The sequence below is a fragment of the Mus caroli genome, unplaced genomic scaffold, assembly GCF_978045245.1.
Source record: "Mus caroli unplaced genomic scaffold, Mus_caroli_1 scaffold_6, whole genome shotgun sequence".
Classification (NCBI taxonomy): Eukaryota; Metazoa; Chordata; class Mammalia; order Rodentia; family Muridae; genus Mus; species Mus caroli.
The window spans coordinates 32,899,567-32,922,012 of NW_028227261.1; the positions used below are offsets into that span (position 1 = coordinate 32,899,567).

Here is a 22,446-nt window from a genome sequence, read left to right on the forward strand (position 1 = left end):
CGTGCTTAGTGATTTCTTCAAAGTGGTTAGCAGCTGCTTGTTGCTATTGTTTAGGTTTGATTTTACATGTCTGTGTTTTGCCTGCATGTATGTTTTTGTATTTTGTGTGTGCCTGGTGCTCAAGGAGGCCAGAAGAAAGCTTTAGATCCCTTGGAACTTGAGCTACAGATGGCAGGGGGCCTCCATGTGGGTGCTGGGAATCAAACTCGGGTCCTCTGCAAGAGCAGCCAGTGCTCCAAACCTCTGAGCCATCTCTCCAGCCAGTGGCTAATAATTTTTTTTAAGTTGCAGAAACAGAAACGAAAACAAAAAACAAAAGCTGCAACAGCATGAAATTACGAATATTTGTATTATATCGTTTCTCTCATTGTTTACAAAGTGATTTCACATGACTCATTTGCTATTCATGTAAACTGAAGAAGTATTCTTTATACTCTTATGTGAAATACAGGAAAAGCAATGCTATCACGGGGAGTGCTATGCCATATCCATAGCTAATTAAGAGAGGGCAAGTGCCAAGCTCTGACTGAGAAGTCCCTTCTCCTTCACTAACGTCTCCAGAGGGGCTCCTCAGAGTGCTGCTGAGGGTTAACTACTCCAAAGCTGCTGCTCAGGCCGTGCTGAGCTCTGGATTCCTGAACATGAGTCATATCCTGACCTCCATCTTAGGACCCTTCTTCTATCCAAGTGGGTCAGATATTCCCACCTGTGCACACACTCAACACTCGCAGACATTCTCACCTAACCACATTCTGCTCTCCAGTTTCAACAACCAAGACTTGAGCCTCCACCTCTAGAGAAAGCCAGCGGCCTGTGCTACTCCATGAGTGCTGCAGGAGGAGCAGGACTGGACAGGTCAAACTGCAGAAGATCTGCGGGATCTGGGTGAAGACGTCAGTGGGAGGCTGGACATGCAAGGCTGGGGACAGGGACAGCCCCAGGCTGGCACTGGCACTGTTGGACCTGGGCTCTACAGATGGCCTCTCAAGCCCCAGTCCAGGAGTCATTCCTGGCTGAACAGCAAATGGAGGCAGAGCCGCACCCCAAAGACTAACACTGGTGGACTTGAGGCTCAGTGTGACGGATATTCTTGGTTGTCAACTTGACTATATCTAGAATTAACTAAAACCCCTAAAAAAGCTGGACACGCCTGGAGGGACTTTTTTTTTTTTTTTTTTTTTTTTTTTTAAGATTTATTTATTTATTATATCTAAGTACACTGTAGCTGTCTTCAGACACTCCAGAAGAGGGCGCCAGATCTTGTTACGGATGGTTGTTAGCCACCATGTGGTTGCTGGGATTTGAACTCTGGACCTTTGGAAGAGCAGTCGGGTGCTCTTACCCACTGAGCCATCTCACCAGCCCCTGGAGGGACTTTTTGTTTAATTGGATCATTTGAAGTGGGAAGTGATCCATTTATAATCAGAATCTTTGAGGTGGGAAGACACACCTTTAATCTAGATCTTTTTTTTTTTTTTTTAATTTTATTTATATGAGTACACTGAAGCTGTCTTCAGACATACCAAAAGAAGGCATTGGGTTCCATTACAAATGGTTGTGAGCCACCATGTAGTTACTGGGAATTGAACTCAGGACATCTGGAAAAGCAACCTCTGAGCCAGCTCTCCAGCTCCCAATCTGGCTCTTTTGAGGTGGAAACACTCACCTGGAGAAAATTTGCTACCAAGTCCATTCCATCAATGGCATTAGAGCCGACTTCTTCAGGATTCTGGTCTCTACTGAGGACCAGCTGAGACATCCAGCCTCGTACACTGAATGAGTACTGGATGCTTGGACCTTCTTCCAAGGTGTGTGTGTGTGTGTGTGTGTGTGTGTGTGTGTGTGTGTGTACTCATTCTATAAGTTCTGTTACTCTTTCTAGGGAACTCTTGGCTACTACATTCAGTGTTCTTTGTAGTTCAAGTCTGTGTGCACTGCTACAAAACGAGAAACTGAGTCTGACCTGATGAGCAGTTTTGCCTGGTTTTATCAGATGAAGAAACGGAGGAGGCAGGAAGTCATGTGCCTAAGGACATGTGTTTAGTGACAGAAGAATGGTTTGAACTGAGACTGCTGAGCACCAGAGGTCACCCTCTTCCCAACTAACACTACCTTGTCTCTAACAATGCAGACCTTAGGAGGCTGGCTCTGGAGTCACACTGCCTAAGTCATACTAGTGACAAGCTATGCAGAGCTCGGAAAGCTATTTAATTTCTCTTTGTTCCAAGGTATGTATGCGTATGTATGTATGCATGTATATGTATGCATATATAAAAATCAATATATGTTATATATCAATATATATGATAAAACTATGTGTAGTTTTATTTATCAAATACTTTTTAAAAGTCTGGAGTAAATATCAGGTGTGGGTTTTTTTTTTTTTTTTTTTTTTTGCTTTTTCGAGACAGGGTTTTTCTGTATAGCCCTGGCTGTCCTGGAACTCACTCTGTAGATCAGGCTGGCCTCGAACTCAGAAATCTGCCTGCCTTTGCCTCCCAAGTGCTAGAATTAAAGGCATGCGCCACGACTGCCCGGCTTAAATATCAGATTTTTAAAATATTGTCTGGCCTCAGTGGGAGAGGAAGCGCCTAGCCTCACAGAGACTTGAAGTGCCAGGGTTGAGGGGATTCTCAGAGGAGCCCCCACCAGCTCAGAAAAGAAGGGGAAGGAGAGGGGGAAAGGACTGTGGGAGGGGCTGACTGGGAGGGGGGCAGTGTGGGGGATATAAAGTGAGTAAGTAGAAAAATAAAAATTAAAATTAGAAACAAGAAAGAAAAGAAGAAAGCTGAGTCCTCAATAGCAAGGAGCACCACGGTTCTCAATAAGTGGCATGGGAATGGTGACAAAAGTGACCTCACGGAGCTGTGGGAGAGGCAGCACCTAGCTCAGCCTGGGGCACGTCCTTAAACCCAACAAATATTAATTACCATTAACAACTCGGAGCCTTCTATTTATTTTTGGTGTGTGAAGGGGGCACCACAGCTCACACCTGGAGGTCAGAGAGCACCTTACAGGAGTGGGCTCTCTCCACTCACCATGGTCAGGGAATCAAACTCAGGCCACCAGGCTTGGGGCAAGCACTGAGCCTTCTAACCAGCACTGAGAGTCGTTTTAAAAGGGTCCTTCACTGTTAAAAACTTAGAAACCACAGACTTCTGAGCAGGCTGTCTCTCCAAAAATATAAACCTTATTTTATACTTTGTGAACTCCACTCTTCCGAAGGGACTCACTGAGTAAGTTAACCTGGTGCTGGGAGAATCTCAGGCTGGAGGCCTAAAGGCCTTGTGAATGGCCCCTGCAGCCTCAGGCCAGAGCAGAGCACCTCTGGTGCAGAGTGGACAGGGAGGAGAAGTCTGAGGAGGGGGTAGAAAAGATGCTAAAACCCACTTAGCCTAGCCAGGCATTGTGGTGTATGCCTTTAACCCCAGCATGCACTTGGCCTACTCAAGGCTAGCTTGGTCTACATGAGTTCCAGGACAGTGAGGGCTACACAGAGACACCTTGTCTCAAAAAACAAAACTAAACCAAAACAACAACGAAACAAAAACCATTTAGCAACTTATTGCAAAAATTCAGGCAAAAAAACAAACAAAACAAAACAAAACAAAAACCAGGAAAGGACAAAAATATATCAAATCAGTTCCAAAGACTTTCTCAAGGTAGAACGGGCGGATTCCTCTACCAGCTTCCATTTCTTTATCCCCCAAATAATAAGATAATGGTATTACTCACTTTCCAGGATTAACAGACACAGGCTAGTGAATACTACTAAGCTATAAACAGCAAGAGGGCTGGCAAGATGGCTCAGTGGTCAAAGTGCCTGCTGCCAAGGCTGGCGACTCTAACCCTAACCTTGATCCTTGTGACCCACATGGTGGAAGGAGAGAACCAACAACATCCGTGACTATGTACTTGAGTGCACTCAACAAACAAATGTAAAAAAGAAAGAGCAAGCAACAGCACATGTCCCAATGTCTTTTTAGAATGGAACTGGAGGAGAGCAAGATGGACAGGGACTGACAGGGGCTCAGGATTTAAGAGAGAGACCGCTCAGTGGTTAGAGCACTTGCTGCTCTTGCAGAGGACCCAGATTCAGTTGCCAGCACCCACACAGCGGCTCTCAACCAGTTATAACTCTAGTTCCAGGGAATCTAATGCCCTCTTCTGGCTTTCAAGAGCACCAGGCACACAAGCAGTATATATACATACATTCCTGTAAGTAAATACACATTCACATAAAGTAAAAAATATCTAAACAACAACCAAAAAAAAAAAAAAAAAGAACAAACCAAACTGCCTTCCAGAGGCCTTCTGTGTGGCTTAGTGTCTCTGCAGACAATCCAAGGGGCAAGGGTACCTTCCAGACGAAGCCTGGCGCTCGGATGCTGACAGATGTGTGAGGCAACGTTAGCTTCCATCCCAAATGTAGTGCAGGCTTATCACCCACTGCAGCCACAGATGGGAAAATGACAGACACATATGAGCTCCAAAAGCTGGACATGGGGGTGCACCTTTAATCCCAGCACCCAGGAGTAGATAGAGACAGATCTCTTGTCTCTGCAGAGACAGTTCCAGGACAGCCAGGGCTATACAGAGAAACTCCATCTCAACAGAACAAAACAAAAACCAAAAACCCCAGGAGTTCTGAGCCAGGCACGGGGGTGGGGGGGGGGGGGGCGGCGGCATGCCCACAACCCCAGCACACAAAGGACTACAACAAGACAAGAGAGCTATGGTGGTTCGGTTGATGAGTTTTTGTCTCAAAAGAAAACTCAGAATCACTGGGGCTGGGCCGTTAGCTCAGTCAGTCGATTTCAAGCCCCAAATCTACATTTAAAAAGAAAAAGCTGGGGTGTGGTGAGCACTGGTGACCTGTACACTGGAGAGACAGACATGAAGACCCCTGAGGCTCACTGGGTAGTCAGCCTAGCCTGCTTAGAGATTTCTATGCCCATAAGAGAGACTGTCGCAAAAGAATAAAAGGGAGGGACAGACAGCGGCTGGGGAGCAATACTTAAGGACATCCTCTGATTGCCAGCAGGTGTGCACTAGTGTGCTCTCTAATATGGACCCTTACTCTCACTCACACACACACACACACACACACATGTGCGCACGTAGAAGAGGCTCTACCTGGGCCCTGCAAAGCCAGTCAACAGCCAGTTCTCCCCCATACCTGCTGGATGGGAATAAGCAGGGCTGAGCAGAGGAACAGGGAGACTGGGGACATTGTTGGCTTCCAGCCTCCCAATGCAGAGACACAGAGATGCTGATCCTGTCTCTCTGTCCCCTAGTTAAGCAAGGACACAGCAGCAGCACACATCGCTGGGTCCGCCCAGATGAGAACAGGAAGAGAACACACCTCTGATCCATTGTGCTGTGGAAGTGCACTGTACGCGGTGCCTTTGTTATCATGACCTTTCATGTGACTTTTGAGACTGTACTGAGTGCTAAATGTCTTCTCACAGCCGTTACTGGGGCAGAAGAAGGGTCTTTCACCTGAGGAATGAAGAAGAAGCCGTGTTAGTTTCATCACCAGGAAAGCTCTCCCCTTCTAATGGTGGGCGGGTCTGAGCAAGGGAAGGTGCTGACTTTCTCAGACTTCAAACCCAGAGCCAAGGAAAGCCAGCGGCAACAGCAGCCTGTGCCTGTGCCTGGAGGGAAGGCAGCTGGCTTCCTCGTGGCTGTTTCTAAAGGGTATGTCTGGTTTTATGGTTTAAGGATGAATTCTTGACTCAGTCAATCATGGAAAACAGAATTGTAGGTGAAGGCCACACCACCAGTGCTCACTTGCTCTCCTAAGTTTTACAGGTCTCAAGAGGAACCTGGAACAGGCCAAAGGTTTAAAGGGAAAATGGAAATTGGGCCGGGCAGGTGACACACACCTTTAATGCTAGCATTAGGAAGGCAAAGACAGGTGGATCTCTCCAGTTCTAGGCTAACCTGGTCTACCAAAGTAGTTTCAGGTTAGCCAGGGCTATAAAGAGAAACCCTATCTTGAAAAACAAACAAACAAACAAACAAAAAAAAAAACGGGCTGGAGAGATGGCTCAGTGGATAAGAGCACCCGTCCGGAGTTCAAATCCCAGCAACCACATGGTGGCTCACAACCATCCGTAACGAGATCTGACTCCCTCTTCTGGAGTGTCTGAAGTCAGCTACAGTGTACTTATGTATAATAATAGATAAATAAATCTTTAAAAAAAAAATCAAAGAAACAAAAAATACAAAGGAAATAAAGAGAGAGAGAGAGAAAGAGAGAAAGAAAGTAACTAAGTAAGTAGGTAGGTAGGTGGGTGGGTGGGTGGGTGAAATGAAACACGGAAATCAGACTAAACTTACCAGTGTGCGTCCGGACGTGAGTTTTAAGGTGGTGGCTCGCTGCAAACGCTTTCCCACAGCCGTCGTGATCACATCTAAGTGAGTTGTTTAAGCAAAGACAAACAAGAGTCAGTAGCTAAGAGAAGTCATCCTAAACATCTCGTGCATGCAAGCTGGAGCAAAGTTTTGGAACACTAAGATCAGATTAGTCATAGTGGTTTTAGAGATGGGAATGAGAAGACTTAGAAAAATAAAAATAAAAACAAAAAAACCCAAAAAACAAAACACGGGGGCTGGTGAGATGTCTCAGTGGGTAAGAGCACCCGACTGCTCTTCCGAAGGTCCAGAGTTCAAATCCCAGCAACCACATGGTGGCTCACAACCATCCGTAACGAGATCTGGCGCCCCCTTCCGGAGAGTCTGAAGACAGCTACAGTGTACTTACATGTAATAAATAAATCTTAAAAAAAAAAAAAAAAAAAAAAAAAGCCGGGCGTGGTGGCGCACGCCTTTAATCCCAGCACTTGGGAGGCAGAGGCAGGCGGATTTCTGAGTTAGAGGCCAGCCTGGTCTACAGAGTGAGTTCCAGGACAGCCAGGGCTATACATTGAAACCCTGTCTCGAAAAACCAAAAAAAAAAACAATAAAACAAAACAAAACAAAAAACAAAACAAAACAAAAAACAAAACACGGGAGGTGGCAAGACGGCTAGGCCGGGTGCTTGCCATCAAGACTGATGTCCTAGGCTTGGAGAGAAGCAGCTCTAGCAAGTTGTCATCTGACTGCTACATGTGTACTGGGACACAATTCACACACTACATAAATAAATGTAACAAACAAGGACAGGAAAGATGGCGTATGTGACTCAGAGTCCAGGACAGGTCTGTAGGTAAGGCAAGTGTTGAGAGCATCCCAGGGATAAAGATCTGACCAATCACTGAGCACAACTGTGCTGGCAGTGACAGCCTTCGTGGAAAACCTACACGAAGGACTGAATTACAATGTCCATCAAGGCTGGGTAAAGAGAGCTGGACTTGTAGACCCGTGTCAATAGTCCTAGCACTCAAGAGGGGGCTGAGCCAGGAGGAGGCTCACAACTTCACAAATAGTCCGGCCTGGGATAAAAAATGAACCTTGCCTCAAAGTAGAGAAAATGAAAGTGAGCTGGGAAGACGGCAGAAGGACATAAACTCAGTGAGAGCGTGGGTGCGGCTGTGGTCCAGAATCAGCCATAATCCACAGCATGCAGTAGCTCCCTCCCCATATCAGGAAAGGACTCACATCTCAGGCTGCCTTTCAACTGGCTCTGTAGCTAGGATTACAGGCACGCACCACTATGCCTGGGTTACACAGTGCTAAAGCTTAAGATCAGGGCATTGTGAATGCTTGGTGCGCTACATTCCTAGCCCCTGAATACTTTCTCAATAATCAAAGCCAGAGACAATCCCCACCTCCTCAGGACTGATGGGATGCAGTCACCACCTGCTTCCTTCGAGCATCTCTCATGTCCAGTTTTATTTCTTCTCTGTGTACATTACAGGAGAGGCTGTGTGTGTGCACACATGTGTGCGTGTGTTTACTTGTTTGCTTGAGACCGGGTCTCACTATGTAGCCCTGGCTGGTCTGGGACTCACAGATCTGCCTCCTTCTGTGTTCTCAGTGCTGAGATTAAAGGTGTTGTACAACCAGGCCAGATGTGTGATGGTTTTTCTTAATCTGCTTTTCTCAAGGGCAGGGTTTGTGTAGTTCTTAACATTGCTTTAGTTCTTACACAGCAAGAATGTAAATATGTGACCAATAGATTTTCTTATATATCTTATTACCTTATTTCTTTAAAGGGAAAGTTTCTTTAAAGCCCTTCGATGTTAATCACATATATGCATCACTGTATCTATCTAGGTCCCCTCTAATATTCAAGAGAAAACTATTTTAATCATCACAAAATTAAATGCATGTGTATATAGAAATGAGTCCCCTAGCAACCTGATGGGTGGGGGCAAGGGGAGGGTTAAGCATCTGTAACTAACTGGTCTCTAACCTCTTGTTCTTAAAGGGGCCGAGACTCAGGAACCTACCTGTAATTTAAAACCCCAGTTTCATTTAATTGGTGTCTTAGAGCTGGCTGCTCTGGAAGAATTTTCAGCTCCTCTAAGTGTGCGAAGGAGGGTGAATGGCTTCAAAATGAATGGGTGGCATGCTTGCTGCCCTAACTTTAAACAGTACCCCATGAGAATTCAGGGACTTTTTTTTTTTTTTTTTTTTTGAGACAGGGTTTCTCTGTCTAGCCCTGGCTGTCCTGAAACTTACTCTGTAGACCAGGCTGGCCTTGAACTCAGAAATCTGCCTGCCTCTGCCTCCCAAGTGCTGGGATTAAAGGTGTGCGCCACCACGCCCAGCAGGGACATTCCTTATGGGCTATCTTCAGCAATACTTACAACCCAGTTATGGGAAGCCTTACAGACTGATTAACTCATAAAAATGTCATATAACCATCCAGGCTGCTTCTGAAGACTTACTGGGTGCCTGTAGCCAGCCACCTCGTGCTTCCTGTTGTCAAGAACTAGCCATAATCCTCCTCGGTGCGTAGCTGTACAGAGAGCAGACTTACAGATCTACGTTTGTCTCCGAGGAGCTTGGGGCTGGGGACATGAACATTTACTACCGGAGTTTAGTTCAGCTCCAGAACATCTCATGCTCTCTTCTGGCCTTGGGAGAGAGTATCAGTACCCAGACAACATGTACTCACAGATATATACTTATAAAAATAAAATATAAAAAATATGGATTTTGACATAGCTATACAAAAACCATGTGGTCATGTATGTGCACAGACGTGAGCTATTAACAGCAGCAGCAATAAGTAAGAGTGGAGTGCACAGACCCTGAGCCAAGCCTCCCACCCTCACCTTCCCTCAGGAGCACCCTCAGAAACAACTGAATCCTGTCTTTAGTAGGTCTCCCCTTCTCCATGCTCGAGGCTCTCTGGCTGACAGCATCAGACACTGTCTATAACTTTGTGGCTCTTCCCCATTTAACTAAGGATATGATATTTTGTTTTGTTTAGGAGGAAGGGATGTGGACATAGATCTGTCTCTGTAGCCCGGGCTACATCCCCAGCCCTTGACTCAGGCTCTCAGTACTTCCCTACTACAAAGAAAAGTATCCTCCATATGAGTCAGCTTCAACAAACACCTTTCTAAGAATACAGAACAAAACGAGGCAGAATGGCCACCACCAAGTCTGCCTGCACTCCTCTGACCCGCAGCAGTTGGTCAGAGCTCCCCTGTGGCAAGCTGACACCACCAGAGAAGGAAACAGGCAAGGGAGTTTTCTCCCTACAGTGAAAACTCCCTAGAGCCTAACAGGACCGCAGCCGAGACTGCCCAGTGACAGGCAGAAGGCAGCGAGACCTACCGAAATGGCTTTTCTCCTGTATGGGTCCGAATGTGCTTCCGCAGGTCACTGAGTGTGGTGAAGTATTTGCTGCAGCCTTGAGATTCACAGTTAAACGTTTTCCCTGTGTGAAGCCTCTGATGTGCTTTCAACCTGCAAAATGTCCCAGAGAAATAAATGTTCCTTACAGAATGCACCATGGAGCGTCCAAGTGTCAGCCTATCACACCATAGGATCGAGCGCACCAGAATGCTGTACCAGAGCACATTAGCATCCGAAACTCACACAGAGAGAAATGAAAACAAGCAGTAACCAGAGACTGACTCCTCTGGGTTCAAGTCCTGGCCCTGAACTACAAGCCAGGACCGTACAGAACGTATCTACTTCTGTTCCTTAGCAGCTATTCTGGGGACCAACACTTAGAATTATGCCTTTGCACAGTGCACACATACATGTTTTCCATTATTATCTGTCACGCCAAGTATTAACCAAGCCCAACCCTGCTTGGCTTCTAGCATCAAACAGGAGCAAGCACTTTCAGAATGATGGTCTTAGCTACTGTTATTTTGCTATTTTGTGCCTAATATTAAAGATCTGTGTAGTCTCCTGACACAAACATGGAGAAAGACACAGACATCAAGGGGGCACCTTCCCACCTCTCAGGATAGAAGGCTATGGCAGAGGTTTGTGCCAGCCTGAGCTAGTGCCGATGTGAAGACTACTCTATATCAACTACGAACATCCCAAGGGCACAAAGTCCCTCCTTGAGATGCAAATCCACATACAGATGTGCCGACATTTCCACCCAACCCACGGTACATCTATCTTTAAGTAGTAAGTTCTGACTGCATTTTAAGCAGGCGAGCACAGCGGTGCTCTTCAAAGTCCCAAAAGCTGTCATACGCAAGGAGGGCGTTCTGCGGCCCCTGACCTGTGCGGTGTGTACGGGGAGGCTGACCTGTACAGTGTGTTGAACGCCTTCTCACACCCCTGCACGTCACACTCAAATGGCTTCTCCTTTGTGTGCACTCGCACGTGGATCCTGAGGCTGTAGGAGGTGAGGAAGGCCTTGCCACAGCCCTCCTGGTTACAGACGAAGGTGTACTCTCCTCGGTGAGTCTTCTGGTGGGTGCGCAGATTGCCTGCTGTGCTGTAGGTGCGAGGGCATCCCTCAAAGGTGCACTGGTACCGCTTTACCTGACGGAGGACAGGGGACACCTCATCAGTGAGACAAAACAACTGCCCAGGTCTCACCTCTCCACCCTGGGACAGGGTCTCATAAAGCACAAGCTGACAGCAAACTTGGAGCCCACGACCTCCTTATCCTCCCATCTCCACCATGACCTCCTGATCCTCCCGTCTTCACCTTCCGAGTGCTTACTTATGGGCATGTATCACCCACCTAGGTTCTTATGCCGTGCTGAGGAGTGAACTCTGGCAAGCACTTGGTTAACTGAGCTACAACCCAAGCCCTAAATCTGTCTGTATTAAAGCTGGAGGGATGGCACCACAGTTAAGAGCACGCTTTGCCGAGGACCGAGTTCCATTCTCTGAATCCACATCAGGCAGCTCACAACTGCCCATAACTCCAGCTCCAGGGCAATCTGTCATCTACGGACTCCGCAGGCACCTGCACCTGCCTGCATATATTCACACACAGTCATAAACAAATACGTAACTAAAAATGATAAAAATGAATTTAAAAAAAAATAAAAGTTACTGTAAAAATTAGGAATAATTTTCCAGATCGTGGTAGTGCACACCTTTAATCCCAGTGCTCAGAAGGCAGAGGCAGGTGAATATCTGTGAATTCGAGGCCAGCCTGGTCTACAAAGGGAGTTCTAAGACAGCCAGGGCGATACAAAAGGAATCTGTCTTGACCCACCACCACCACCACTGCCACCATCATACACACACACACAAAATAAGACAGACAGACAGACATGATGGGAACCCTGCGTTTGCTCTTGGAACAGAAATGACAAAATAGTCTGGCTGGAGGGACAAAGCCTCAGGGAGGAGATGGCCACTGTCTCAGAAAGGGTGCTTGATCAAAGAATGGTTGATGGCAAGGGTGAACAGTTTCCTTTCAAGTGTTAAAGAGAGCATATTTTGTTTTTTATGGTTTCTGTCACTATGCAAGACTTGCCCTCCATGTTAAGGCAGTCACAAGCAAATTACCAAACACTGCCATGTCCCCAAAACATAAATGTCCATACATGGACACAAGTTTGAATTTCATATAATTTTATGTTATAAAATATTATTTTGATTTTTCAAAAAGCAATAAAAATGTAAGAGCTGGGCCGAGGTGGAGCTCAGTGGGTAGAGTGCTTTCCCGGCCTGCAGGAAGCCCTGGGTTCATCCCCAAGAAGACATACACAAACTGGGTGTGTCAGCAATCCTGGCAGTCAGATCAAAAGTTCAAGGCTAGCCACGTGTGGTTACACACACCCTAAACCCAGCGTTTGGGAGGCAGAGGCGGAGGCGGAGGCAGAGGCAGAGGAGTTTCTCTTAGTTTGGTGTCACTCTGGTTACTAGGAAGAGTTCCAGGTCAGTCAGTGAGATCCTGCCTCAAAAATAAAATAATAAACCAAGGTCATGCCACCATCATAACTATACGGAAAACTTGAAACCAGTCTGGGTTGCCTGAGAGATTTTCTTTAAAAATGAACACTCTGAGGCCAGAGTTGTGGCTCAGTGTTTGTTTAGCATGCTTGGGGTCTCGGGTTCAATCCTTACAGAAAACAACAAATAAAAACCACTCTCGGGAATTGAACAGATCTCCATGGTAAGAGCGCACACTACTCTTGCAGAGGAGCTGTGGTCAGGCCCTGGCACTCCTGGACTCTGAAGCCTCTGCCCTCAGCAGATGCTCACACACATACACATACGAAATCAAAAGTTAGTCATGTGTAGTGGTACACACACTTGATCCTAGCATTTGGGAGGAAGAGGCAGGTGAACCTCTGAGTTAGAGGCCAACCTGGTCTACAGAGCGAGTTCTAGGACAGCCAGGGCTACACAGAGAAACCCTGTCTTGAATCACTCCCTCACCATGAACCAAACAAACAGAAATCTCAACAACCCCTCCCCTCAAACAGCTCTCTTACTTCACTCTAGGGCAACCTTCCCAACACCAAGACCCTGTAATATGATTGCTCACGCTGTGGTGACCAGCCCCCAACGTAATTTTCATTGCTACTTCCTAACGGATTTTACTTCTTTATGAATCATAATGTAAGTATCTGTGGTCTCTGATGGCGTTAGGCGACCCCTGTGAAAGAGCTGGTTGACCCCCAAAGAGGCCGAGATCCACAGGCTGAGAACCACTCACTGTTCCAGTGCTACATGAAAACAAACTGGGTTTAAACAGGATTGAGCCTGTCAGCTAGCTGGCTAGATAGGGATGGGAGGGGCCTTGTCTCCTCCTCCTACCCCGCCCCTTCTCCTCCTCTCCTCCCTCCAACCACTGACAGGACCTTACACAAGTGCTTGCTCACAGAGTCACCGGGAGCCTCTCACTGCCACACAGGTCATGCTCTGTGTTCCCTGAAGTCAATCACTCAGGCGTGAGTCTTGGTGCCTAGTTTTGAAGTCATTGCCAGAGCAACTCTAAAACAATGCCCCACATGGCCTCTCCCGGAGAGAGTCCCAGTGTCTAGGCAGGATAGTCAGGGTATTCCCAGGCCTTCCGACGCTCTGTTTGTTCCGTGACCCAGGATCCAGGAGAGCAGAACGGCAGGCCTAGAGCTACTCACCCCAGCACACTGGTCCCCAGGGAGTCTCAGTTCCCACCTCTTTGCCTGTGCTCTATCCCTGGAAAGGTCTAGTCCCTTCTCTGGCTTCCGAGACTCTTGCTTTAATTCAAGTCTCACTGCCTCCCAGGTCCTCCACAACCTCTCCATGTCCACACAACAGCGCCCTCCTCTAAAAGCCAGTACCGTGTCCCTTTCCTGCACACCCGACACTTCACTTACATCGGGAATCTCCCTCTCATGACTGTGTACTAACTTTACCAACGGAAACTTCAACCATCACTGAAGGATAAGAGCAGGGACTATCTCCATCATAAAGTTCATCACCGTGCTGAGAGAAGAGCAGAGCCTCACTCTTCAGCTGCCACAGCAGCTGACATGGTTCTAAGAGACTGGTCCTTAGCCCCAGGTCCCAGTGTGACAGGCCCTCACAGCTCCCTGGGCCACCAGCCCTCCAAATTTGCATTCATGGACTTAGCCAATTAGGGACTGAAAATAGTTACAGTTACAAAGAAGTACCTGTGCAGAGTATGTACAGAACCACCTATTATTCCCCCAGCAACGTCTAACGCGTCTATACTGTATTGAACACATCATGAGTAGACTAAGCTAACGTACGTAAACAGAAGGAGGCCAGCAGCTAGATGGCTCAGCGACAGACGCTGTCAAGCTCAATCCTTGGGATACCATGTAAAAGTGGAAGAAAACAAACCCATGAAATTGACCTCTGGCCTCCACATGTGCCTCCAGACAAATAAATGTTGTAAATATTTAAAGTGTATAAGAGAATGTACACAGGCTGCATGCAAACACTGCAATCCCTTTACATAAGAAGACAGAGTATCCACGTATGCTTGAGAAGAAGTAGTGTTTCCAGAAATAATCCCCAGCCAAGAGACACCAGCTTTTCTTTAAAATAGAAGATACAATTAAGATGAGATAATTTCCATTATTCTTACTGAATTGAATGAATGACTGCTTTTCATCTAAACTTAAACTGCATGACAGCAGGGACCATAACCTCAGAGATTAGCCTTGCAAAGAAGTGGCACTCACTCCATTTATGTTTTGAATGAATGAATGAAACAAACCCAGCAAGTCTTACTGCTAGCAAAGTAGTGGCAGACTCATAAGTGGTGGGCCCGGGAGACGTTTCAGTGGGTGAGGTGCTTGCTTTGCTGTGCAATTGAGAAGACCTGAATTCAGATTCTGGCACCACATAAAACCTCATGGCCACTGGAGGGGGCCGGGCACCATAATCTCAGGACTCTGGAGGCAGACACAGGATCGCCAGGGGCAGACAGCTGGCTGGTCAACTGGACTTGGTGCGCTCCGGCTTCAGTGAGAGGCGCTGTCTCAGAGTGATGAAGGAGGACACTGGACATCAACGTGCACTTGCACATGTGTGACTAAACATGTACGCCATACACATACACATGCAAACAAACCCCAAGACTATCTATCGAGCAGGAAAGGAAGTTCTGAGTAGGATGTCAGCCTGGTCAAATGTAGCAAAGGCCACCAATGGCTAAGCCCTCGGTCTCCCCGCCACAGCACCAGCGTGGGAACGGCAGGGCCGTGGCCAGAATGTAAGCAGTCAGCCAACTATGCTTTCAGGAACACTTGGCAGATTAGAGAGGGAGAGAGGCCAAGGACAGAAAGTGAGGAAGGCACCCAGACTGGAAAGGCACTGAAAGGTAGGCAAAGTGGAAGTCAGTGATGGCGGGCGGGCGGGCAGGCGGCACTCAGAAGATGACTGAGGCAGGAGAACGGATACGAGTTCAAGTTCAAGGCCAGCATATCAAAAAAAGGAAAAAAACTGTTAAAAGAGTGGTGTTGGGTACTAGATGCCTTTTCTCTCAATAATAAACTGAATAAATGATCAGCTTTTCACTTCATCTGGAATAAATGGCAACACCACTGGGTATCTTTCAGAATTATTATTATTATTATTTTTTTTTTTTTTTTGGTTTTTTGAGACAGGGTTTCTCTGTGTAGCCCTGGCTGTCCTGGAACTCACTTTGTAGACTAGGCTGGCCTCGAACTCAGAAATCCGCCTGCCTCTGCCTCCCGAGTGCTGGGATTAAAGGCATGCGCCACCACGCCCGGCGACCTCAGAATTATTTTAAAGCAGCTACAATTTTCACACAAAGGGAAAGCTAAACCTCCTCAAATGGGATCAGAGCAGGGGAAAAAATTGCCATGTCGTCATGGCTTCAACATATATCAAGTACCTTTAATAAGACTAAAAGTCAGCATTTATGGGTTTGAGGAACTGTATTCCAGAATTATACGAGGTTTGGTGCCAACAGCAGCAGCAGCAGCAGCAGCAGCAGCAGAGGACCATGCTGTCAAGGAGGAGAATTAGGACAGGCAAGAACACAGTCTAAGGAGCTGAGCTGCACTCATATGGCTATGAGCACATGGGGCAGTATGCAAACACAGGACTTGAGGCTTGGGCCACAGCAAACTTATCTATGGAGGAGATGCCCAGCTGATTCCAAAGACTTCGGGGAAGGGTCACATACAAGTAGTCTGCTTGTCAAAATGAATGACACTACCTGTCATGGGGAGACATAATTCATTGGAGACTCCACTGGAGATGAAGAAAACTTGCTTTTCAAAGAATGTTAAAATTCTAACTCTGACTTTAATTTTCCCGTGTGGCTTCAGACAGCTGCGGGGGACTCTGCCAAAGAGCACTAAGAGGCCGGAGTGAGTTCGCTAAGCATGGAGTGTAACACTGCGCATGTCCAGGAGGCAAGAGGGCTAAGATTTGCAGAGTGTTCTGAACAGTTCTGAAACAGAAACATTTATTGAAGATGATCACAGAGCTCAGGCGACAGACAGGGGCAAAGGAGGACAGGTGCAGATGAGCTCAAGCAGAAAAGAACTTCAGATGACAAAACTTCTCAAAGTCAGAGTGGAAAAAAGCTTAGACTTCTGCTGGAAGAAAGAGGGAGTCAGGAAGAAAGAACTCAACTGTACACGGGACAATAAAGAGAGGAGTTGTGCGCCCAGAGCAGGCGAACACTCATAAATTAACGATTGGATGGTGGCTACAGCTACAGAACCCGCTTTCCTGACTGAGGCTGCTGGTGTAAGCCTTTGATCCCAGCACTCAGAAAGCAGAAGCAGAAGCAGGAGGATTGCCCTAACTTTGAAGCTAGGCTGATCTCAACAGCAAGTTTCAGACTAGCCAGATCCAGTCTCCAAAAAGGAGAAACAAACAGGCCAACAAAAACCCCCAGGGGGAGGGGCTGGAGAGATGGCTCAGAGGTTAAGAGCACTGACTGCTCTTTCAGAGATCCTGAGTTCAATTCCTAGCAACCACATGGTGGCTCACAACCATCCGTAATGGGATCCGATGCCCTCTTCTGGTGTGTCTGAAGACTATGACAATGTACTCATTCATAAACATAAAATAAATAAATCTTAAAAAAAAAAAACGGGGAAAACATCAACCTCTGCCCTTTCTTCTCCATCACTAGTGACGTCCTGTCCCTTCTCCCCACAGCAAACCTGCTCTCCATAATACCAGTGATTTCTTCTATTCCAAATCACCACTCTAAGAGCTCTGAACAACTCCCTTTCTTCAATGCCCACTAGAGCTGAATTCATCCGTCCCTCACTCTCCAGAGCTGTGTTGACACCTCCACCCGTGCAGAACGAAGGACGCCCACTTTTTCAGCCCTGGTATCAGCAGACAAGGCTACATCTTGAGTACCACCTTTGTAGACTTCTGTGTTATCATAAGAAGCAATGACTTCAGCATCAGACAGTGCTCAGTTCAAGTCTCAGCTTCACCACTTGAAGTGGATACTTCTATTTGCAAGTGTGTGCTCACGGGGCATGTGTGTATGAGGGTGTGTGCACTTGTGTGTGAGCGAGCACAAGACAGAAGCTGACATCAGGTATTGTTTGTCTTCTACCTTATTTATTTACAGAGTCTTACTAAGTGTCCCAGGCTGGCCTCAAACTCACAGAGATTTTCCTGCTTCTGCCTCTAAGCCCTGGGATTAAAGGTGTGAGCCACCACACCCGGCCTCCACGTTATTATGGAGTTCTCAGACTCTACAGCCAGAGAGCACTTAGGGATCCTCCCCCATCTCTGCCTCTCAGTACTGGGAATTGTTGTTTCTAGGCTTCAATTTTTTTTCCTCTTTAAAAATGTAACATCTAAAAGTGTCTATTTTATGGCTGTTTAAAGGGTGAAATATAGAATTATACTTAAGCCTTCACTTTTAGCCATAGGATATTGGTGCCCCAAATGTCCACCATGGGAGTAACTTTTGGTGGCCTGGTACCAAGGAGACTAAAAAAGCCAAGAATGAGGACAAAAGATTCCTCGTGGCAAAACAGCCCCATTCACTAACCCTGTTAAAAGCTTGGTCTGAGGGCTCATCTGAAGATACAGAAAGGAAGTTCCAGCGCGACGCTCCCTATACTACAGCGTGAGTTCCAAGCCGGTCGGAACAACTTAGGAGAACATGCACACATCTGTCTAAGAACTGTCTCAGAGAGGAACTAGAGCGATGGCTAAGCAGTTAGGAGGCCTGACTGCTCTTCCAGAGGAACCAGGATCGATTCCTCGCACCCACAAGTGGCTTTCAAGAGGCTGCAACTCTAGTTACAGGAGACCAGGTGTCTTCTGCCTCCACATGTTCCAGGCATAGACATACCTGCTGGCAAAATACTCATACATATAAATAAACTTAAATTTAAAAAAACAGAAAAGAGAGCTGGTATGCTCAGTGGTTGAGCCCTGGCCTGGCATCATCCGACCCTAGGCTCAGTTCCCAGCTTCTCCTAAACAAATAGCCCGTCAGTGACAGTGGTGTTAATACGAAAGTTCAGCTTATTAGATCTGTGAGCTCCCCAGGACCCAATCGCATCCCCAACCTGTACCGCCCCCTTTCAAGACAGAGTTGCAAACTTGCTTTGAACTATGTAGCCCAGACTGACTTTGATAGATTTGTCTGTCTCTGCCTCCTAACATCATTTACAGCTGTCTCAAGAAGAGCAGGCTTCCCAAAACTGTTTCTAGCAAAGAAGCCTCAACATGTCTAACCTTTCTGAAACTGGAGATGACCTCTGATCCATTGGGCACAGGTGAGCAAGAAAAAGCAAGAGGACATACAACTGAACAACTGATGCACCAGACGTGGGGCCTGACATCTGAGGCATATACTGATCTACACTTCATATATACACATCTCACTGAGTCTTCACAGAAGGACGCAGTGGGCTATTTTTATCTCCATTTTACAAATGAGGAAGGAGAGCAGCCTGTCTGAGGCTGCACAGCTAAAACACACCACAACACAAAGACGATAGATACCGAAGTAGAAATCATCTTTCAAAGAATCCACTTTTGGAAAAAGCTCCACTTAAATAAGGGGCGAGCTCTAAAACTCAAGCACTTTCTCCCATTCTCACATGAACAAGATGTGAGCAGTACCTGACACAGTCCATGTCAAAGATCAGCTTAAGACCCGGAACACCTACAGTAGGTACCAACTTAAAAAACCCGTGTGATGTAAAACCAACATGTCCCTCTGCCTGGCCAGAGGGCCTCTGTGATGGGACAGAGAGACAAACACCACACATGCTAACACCGAGGAGACATGCTGGCTAACAAACTGGCTTCACCTGGTGGCACAGGGAACTGACATTCTGCTCTGGACTCTAACAGAGCCACAGGGAGCCCACCAGCCTTCCCTGCTGTTCTCTGAGCGCTGGACGGTTATCAGTCCTGACGTCTGACGTCGGTTAAGTCGAACCTTGGAGGGAAATGAATGGATCCTTAGCACTACCCTTCCAGTCAGTGACAGGCTCTTCCGCCCTACGTCTGAATGGCAATCCTGTGGGAGTTGAACAGCGAGCTGTGAAGAAATGTAATCGTGGTGTGCAGTGGAAGGCGGGTGGCTCCCCTCCAGCACAGGCAAGCATCTGAGTGCATGGCTCCACTCCCGGAGGATACCACTGAGAAACAAGACTGGAATCAGTCCTAAAACAAAGGACAAACTGTCAAAAGGCTCTGGCCACTAGGGTCAAACCCCCTTCCTTTTGTTTTGCTCCCTTTTGTTTTCTTGGGACAGGCTTTCTCCTTGTAACCCGGCAGGCCTGGAAAGTACCATGTAGTCCAGCCCAGTCTCAAACCCATTTCTGCTTTAGCTGCCAGGGGCTGGCACTGTGGGTCCAGGGCATGCCACTTCTGACCCATTTATTTTTACTTAAGATCTGTCAGGCTAAGGAAATTCAGCTAGGTGTGGTGGCTCACACCTTTCATCCGAGTACTTAGGAGGCTGAGACAAGGAGAATCTATGAGTTTGAGGCCAACCTGGTCTACATAGCAAGCTCCAGGACAGCCAAAATTACCAGGACAGCCAGAATTACATAGAGATCCTGCCTCAAAAAGCAAGAAAACAAACAAACAAACAAACAAACAAAAAACCTACCAAACCAACCAAACAAAAAATTTTAATCTAAAATTAAAAAATAAATAAGTAAAAGAAGAAGGGGGCTGGAGAGATGGTTCAGCAATTAAGAGAACTGACTGCTCTTCCGAAGGCCCTGAGTTCAAATCCCAGCAACCACATGGTGGCTCACAACCATCTGTAACGGGATCTGATGCCCTCTTCCGGTGTGTCTAAAAACAGCTACATTGTGTACTTAGATATGATAAATAAATCTTTAAAAAAAAAAAAAAAAAGAAGAAGAAAAGGAGGAGGAGGAAGACCAGGCAAGAGAAAGATCTCTTCCCTCCTTTCAGAATGCTTCCGAAGGCAATCCAATCTCTAGAATACCTGGGAGCAAAATATCCGAGACCACTGAACTGCGTTCTTGCAAGAAAGACCCTTCTTTCCCAGTCAGTGCTTTGCCTCCTTTAGTGTGCAGCTGGCTTCCTTATTGCTTTATTATATTTTGTTCATTATGCTTGGAAGATTCAGGGCATCATGGAAATGTCTGACCTACGAGCCCTCCCAACTGGTCAGCAGCAAAGAGGGAAGGTTGGTAACGGTGGAGGATGCGTTGTGCTCCCCACTCTGGTGCTGACAGAGGAGGCAAGCAGGCAACCGAATGGCCCCTGGCAAGTTCTCTGGAAGAACAGAGATGCAAGAAAGTTTGGGGAACCAGGGACCACTCAAACCCACCAGGAGGAACAGCTGCTTAGCAACCTGGACAGGAAGCCCTCCAGTCAGATGGGTGGTGTCTGAGCGGAAAGATAATGTTTTGACGGAACCTCTCAAAAGCTACCAACCAGCAGGGAGAAAGCGGTAAGGTTGAGAACGTATTTTGTGAAGGAAGAGTCAGGGTGCCCAGAGGGCCTGTGGTAGGAAGAGACGGTATATGTGGCAAGGTTCTGGTTGGCTTGGTCTTTGCGCAAGACAAGCATGATGAAAAACAATAATAATAAAGCAATCAATAAAGTCAATGGCACACTAAAGAAGACAAAGGAACGATGGGGAATAAACAGGAAAGTCAGGCTAACATCTGACTCAGAAGCTAAGCGGCTTAGGAAGCCAAGAAGACTGAGTAGTTATCACAGGCTTCCATTTCTCAAGAGCAGTACCTGGGAATGCCATGCAGAAAAAAAAAAAAAAAAAAGGCCAGGCTTAAATCAGGTCCCAGGGACAAGAGTGGTTAACGATCACGCAGCTGTTATCATCGGTAAACACTAGCCTCCTCCAGCTGACTAAGTGGATTTGGAAGCCAAAATAAAAGCCATGTCAATCAGTGACTGAGGTGAGAGTGTGCTTCTGGAAGGCAAGCCTGGATGTTTGGCTCCCAGAGACTAGGGCCACGGCCGCTGCTCCTTCCTGATCCCCACGGCAGCCCCCAACCTACCAAGCTGCAGGGAAATGACCCAACTCAAGAAAGTCTAGCTTATAGACTCTTCTACCTAGGACTCACGTAGAAGATGTTAAAACTGACGGAAGAACCTCTACGGTGGATGGCACATACACCCACAGTCACTGGCAAAAAGTTCATAGCATCCTTGATCCTGCCCTGGTCCTGATTAAATGGCCTGAGGAAACCACTGGGGCAAGTCAGGCTTGCAAACAGAAGTTTACTAATTGGTAAGGAGCACCAAACAGGAAGGGGACAGCTAGTATCAGATTGCATAATCTCTCCCTCCCGCCAAGCTTCTCTTCTGCCTAGGTCAGCATTCCCCCCCACCCCCCAAATGTGTTCTACTATTGCCCTGGAAAATGTTTTATAGCATTAGCTTATAGCATTAGAAAATTCTGTATTTTCTTTTTTCTTAGCTATTACCAAACCAAATGTCCTGATAAATTCTGAAGCAGCGTGGCTATGGGTCTACGTAACATTTCTCAAAACACGTGCTTATCACCAACACTCAGCAGTAATCATTAACCAGGCGGCCTAAAGCTGGGTCCTTAACTACGTCCAAACTTTTAATTAATTAACTTATTAATCAGTTGAGAGACAGGGTCTCACTATGTGGCCCTAGCTGGCCTAGAACTCCATTTACCTCTGCTTCCCCAGAGCTGGGATTAAAGGCGTGAGCCGCCACAGCCAGCTCAAACTTTCTCTTTTCTTTTTGTTTTTTTTCTAAGACAGGGTTTCTCTGTGTAGCCCTGGCTGTCCTGGAACTCACTCTGTAGGCCAGGCTGGCCTTGAACTCAGAAATCTGCCTGCCTCTGCCTTCCAAGTGCTGGGATTAAAGGAGTGCACCACCACTGGCCGGCCCCAGCTCAAACTTTCTAAACTTAAAAATTCCAATGCCTGTGAACTGCTACCGTCTCAATGCTTTTTTTTTTCTTCTTCTTCTTCCGAATAACAAACTTTAAAAACAAAATGCTTTCTGCTTCCTGATCTCTCATCCCAGCTCACTTCTCCCTCATTTAAACGCTCTGCATCCTGGGCTCAACTAAAGGCCGTTTCAAAATGTGAGAGACAGCCAAACAAGCAACAGAACTATCCTCTCTGGCTACTCAGTCCC

General features: G+C 46.8%; 1 protein-coding gene across 2 annotated transcripts in view; it reads right to left on the reverse strand.

Annotated features, from left to right (window-relative positions):
- Mtf1 (metal regulatory transcription factor 1) overlaps positions 1-22,446 on the reverse strand; it is a 43,094-nt gene that overhangs the window by 14,447 nt on the left and 6,201 nt on the right. For both annotated transcript variants that reach the window (XM_021159258.3, XM_021159257.3), the window contains exons 3-6: positions 10,676-10,914; positions 9,739-9,870; positions 6,346-6,419; positions 5,366-5,502 (exon numbers count right to left, since the gene is read on the reverse strand). In XM_021159258.3, the coding sequence (XP_021014917.1) occupies positions 5,366-5,502; positions 6,346-6,419; positions 9,739-9,870; positions 10,676-10,914 (582 nt within the window). The remainder of the gene's footprint in view (positions 1-5,365; positions 5,503-6,345; positions 6,420-9,738; positions 9,871-10,675; positions 10,915-22,446) is intronic.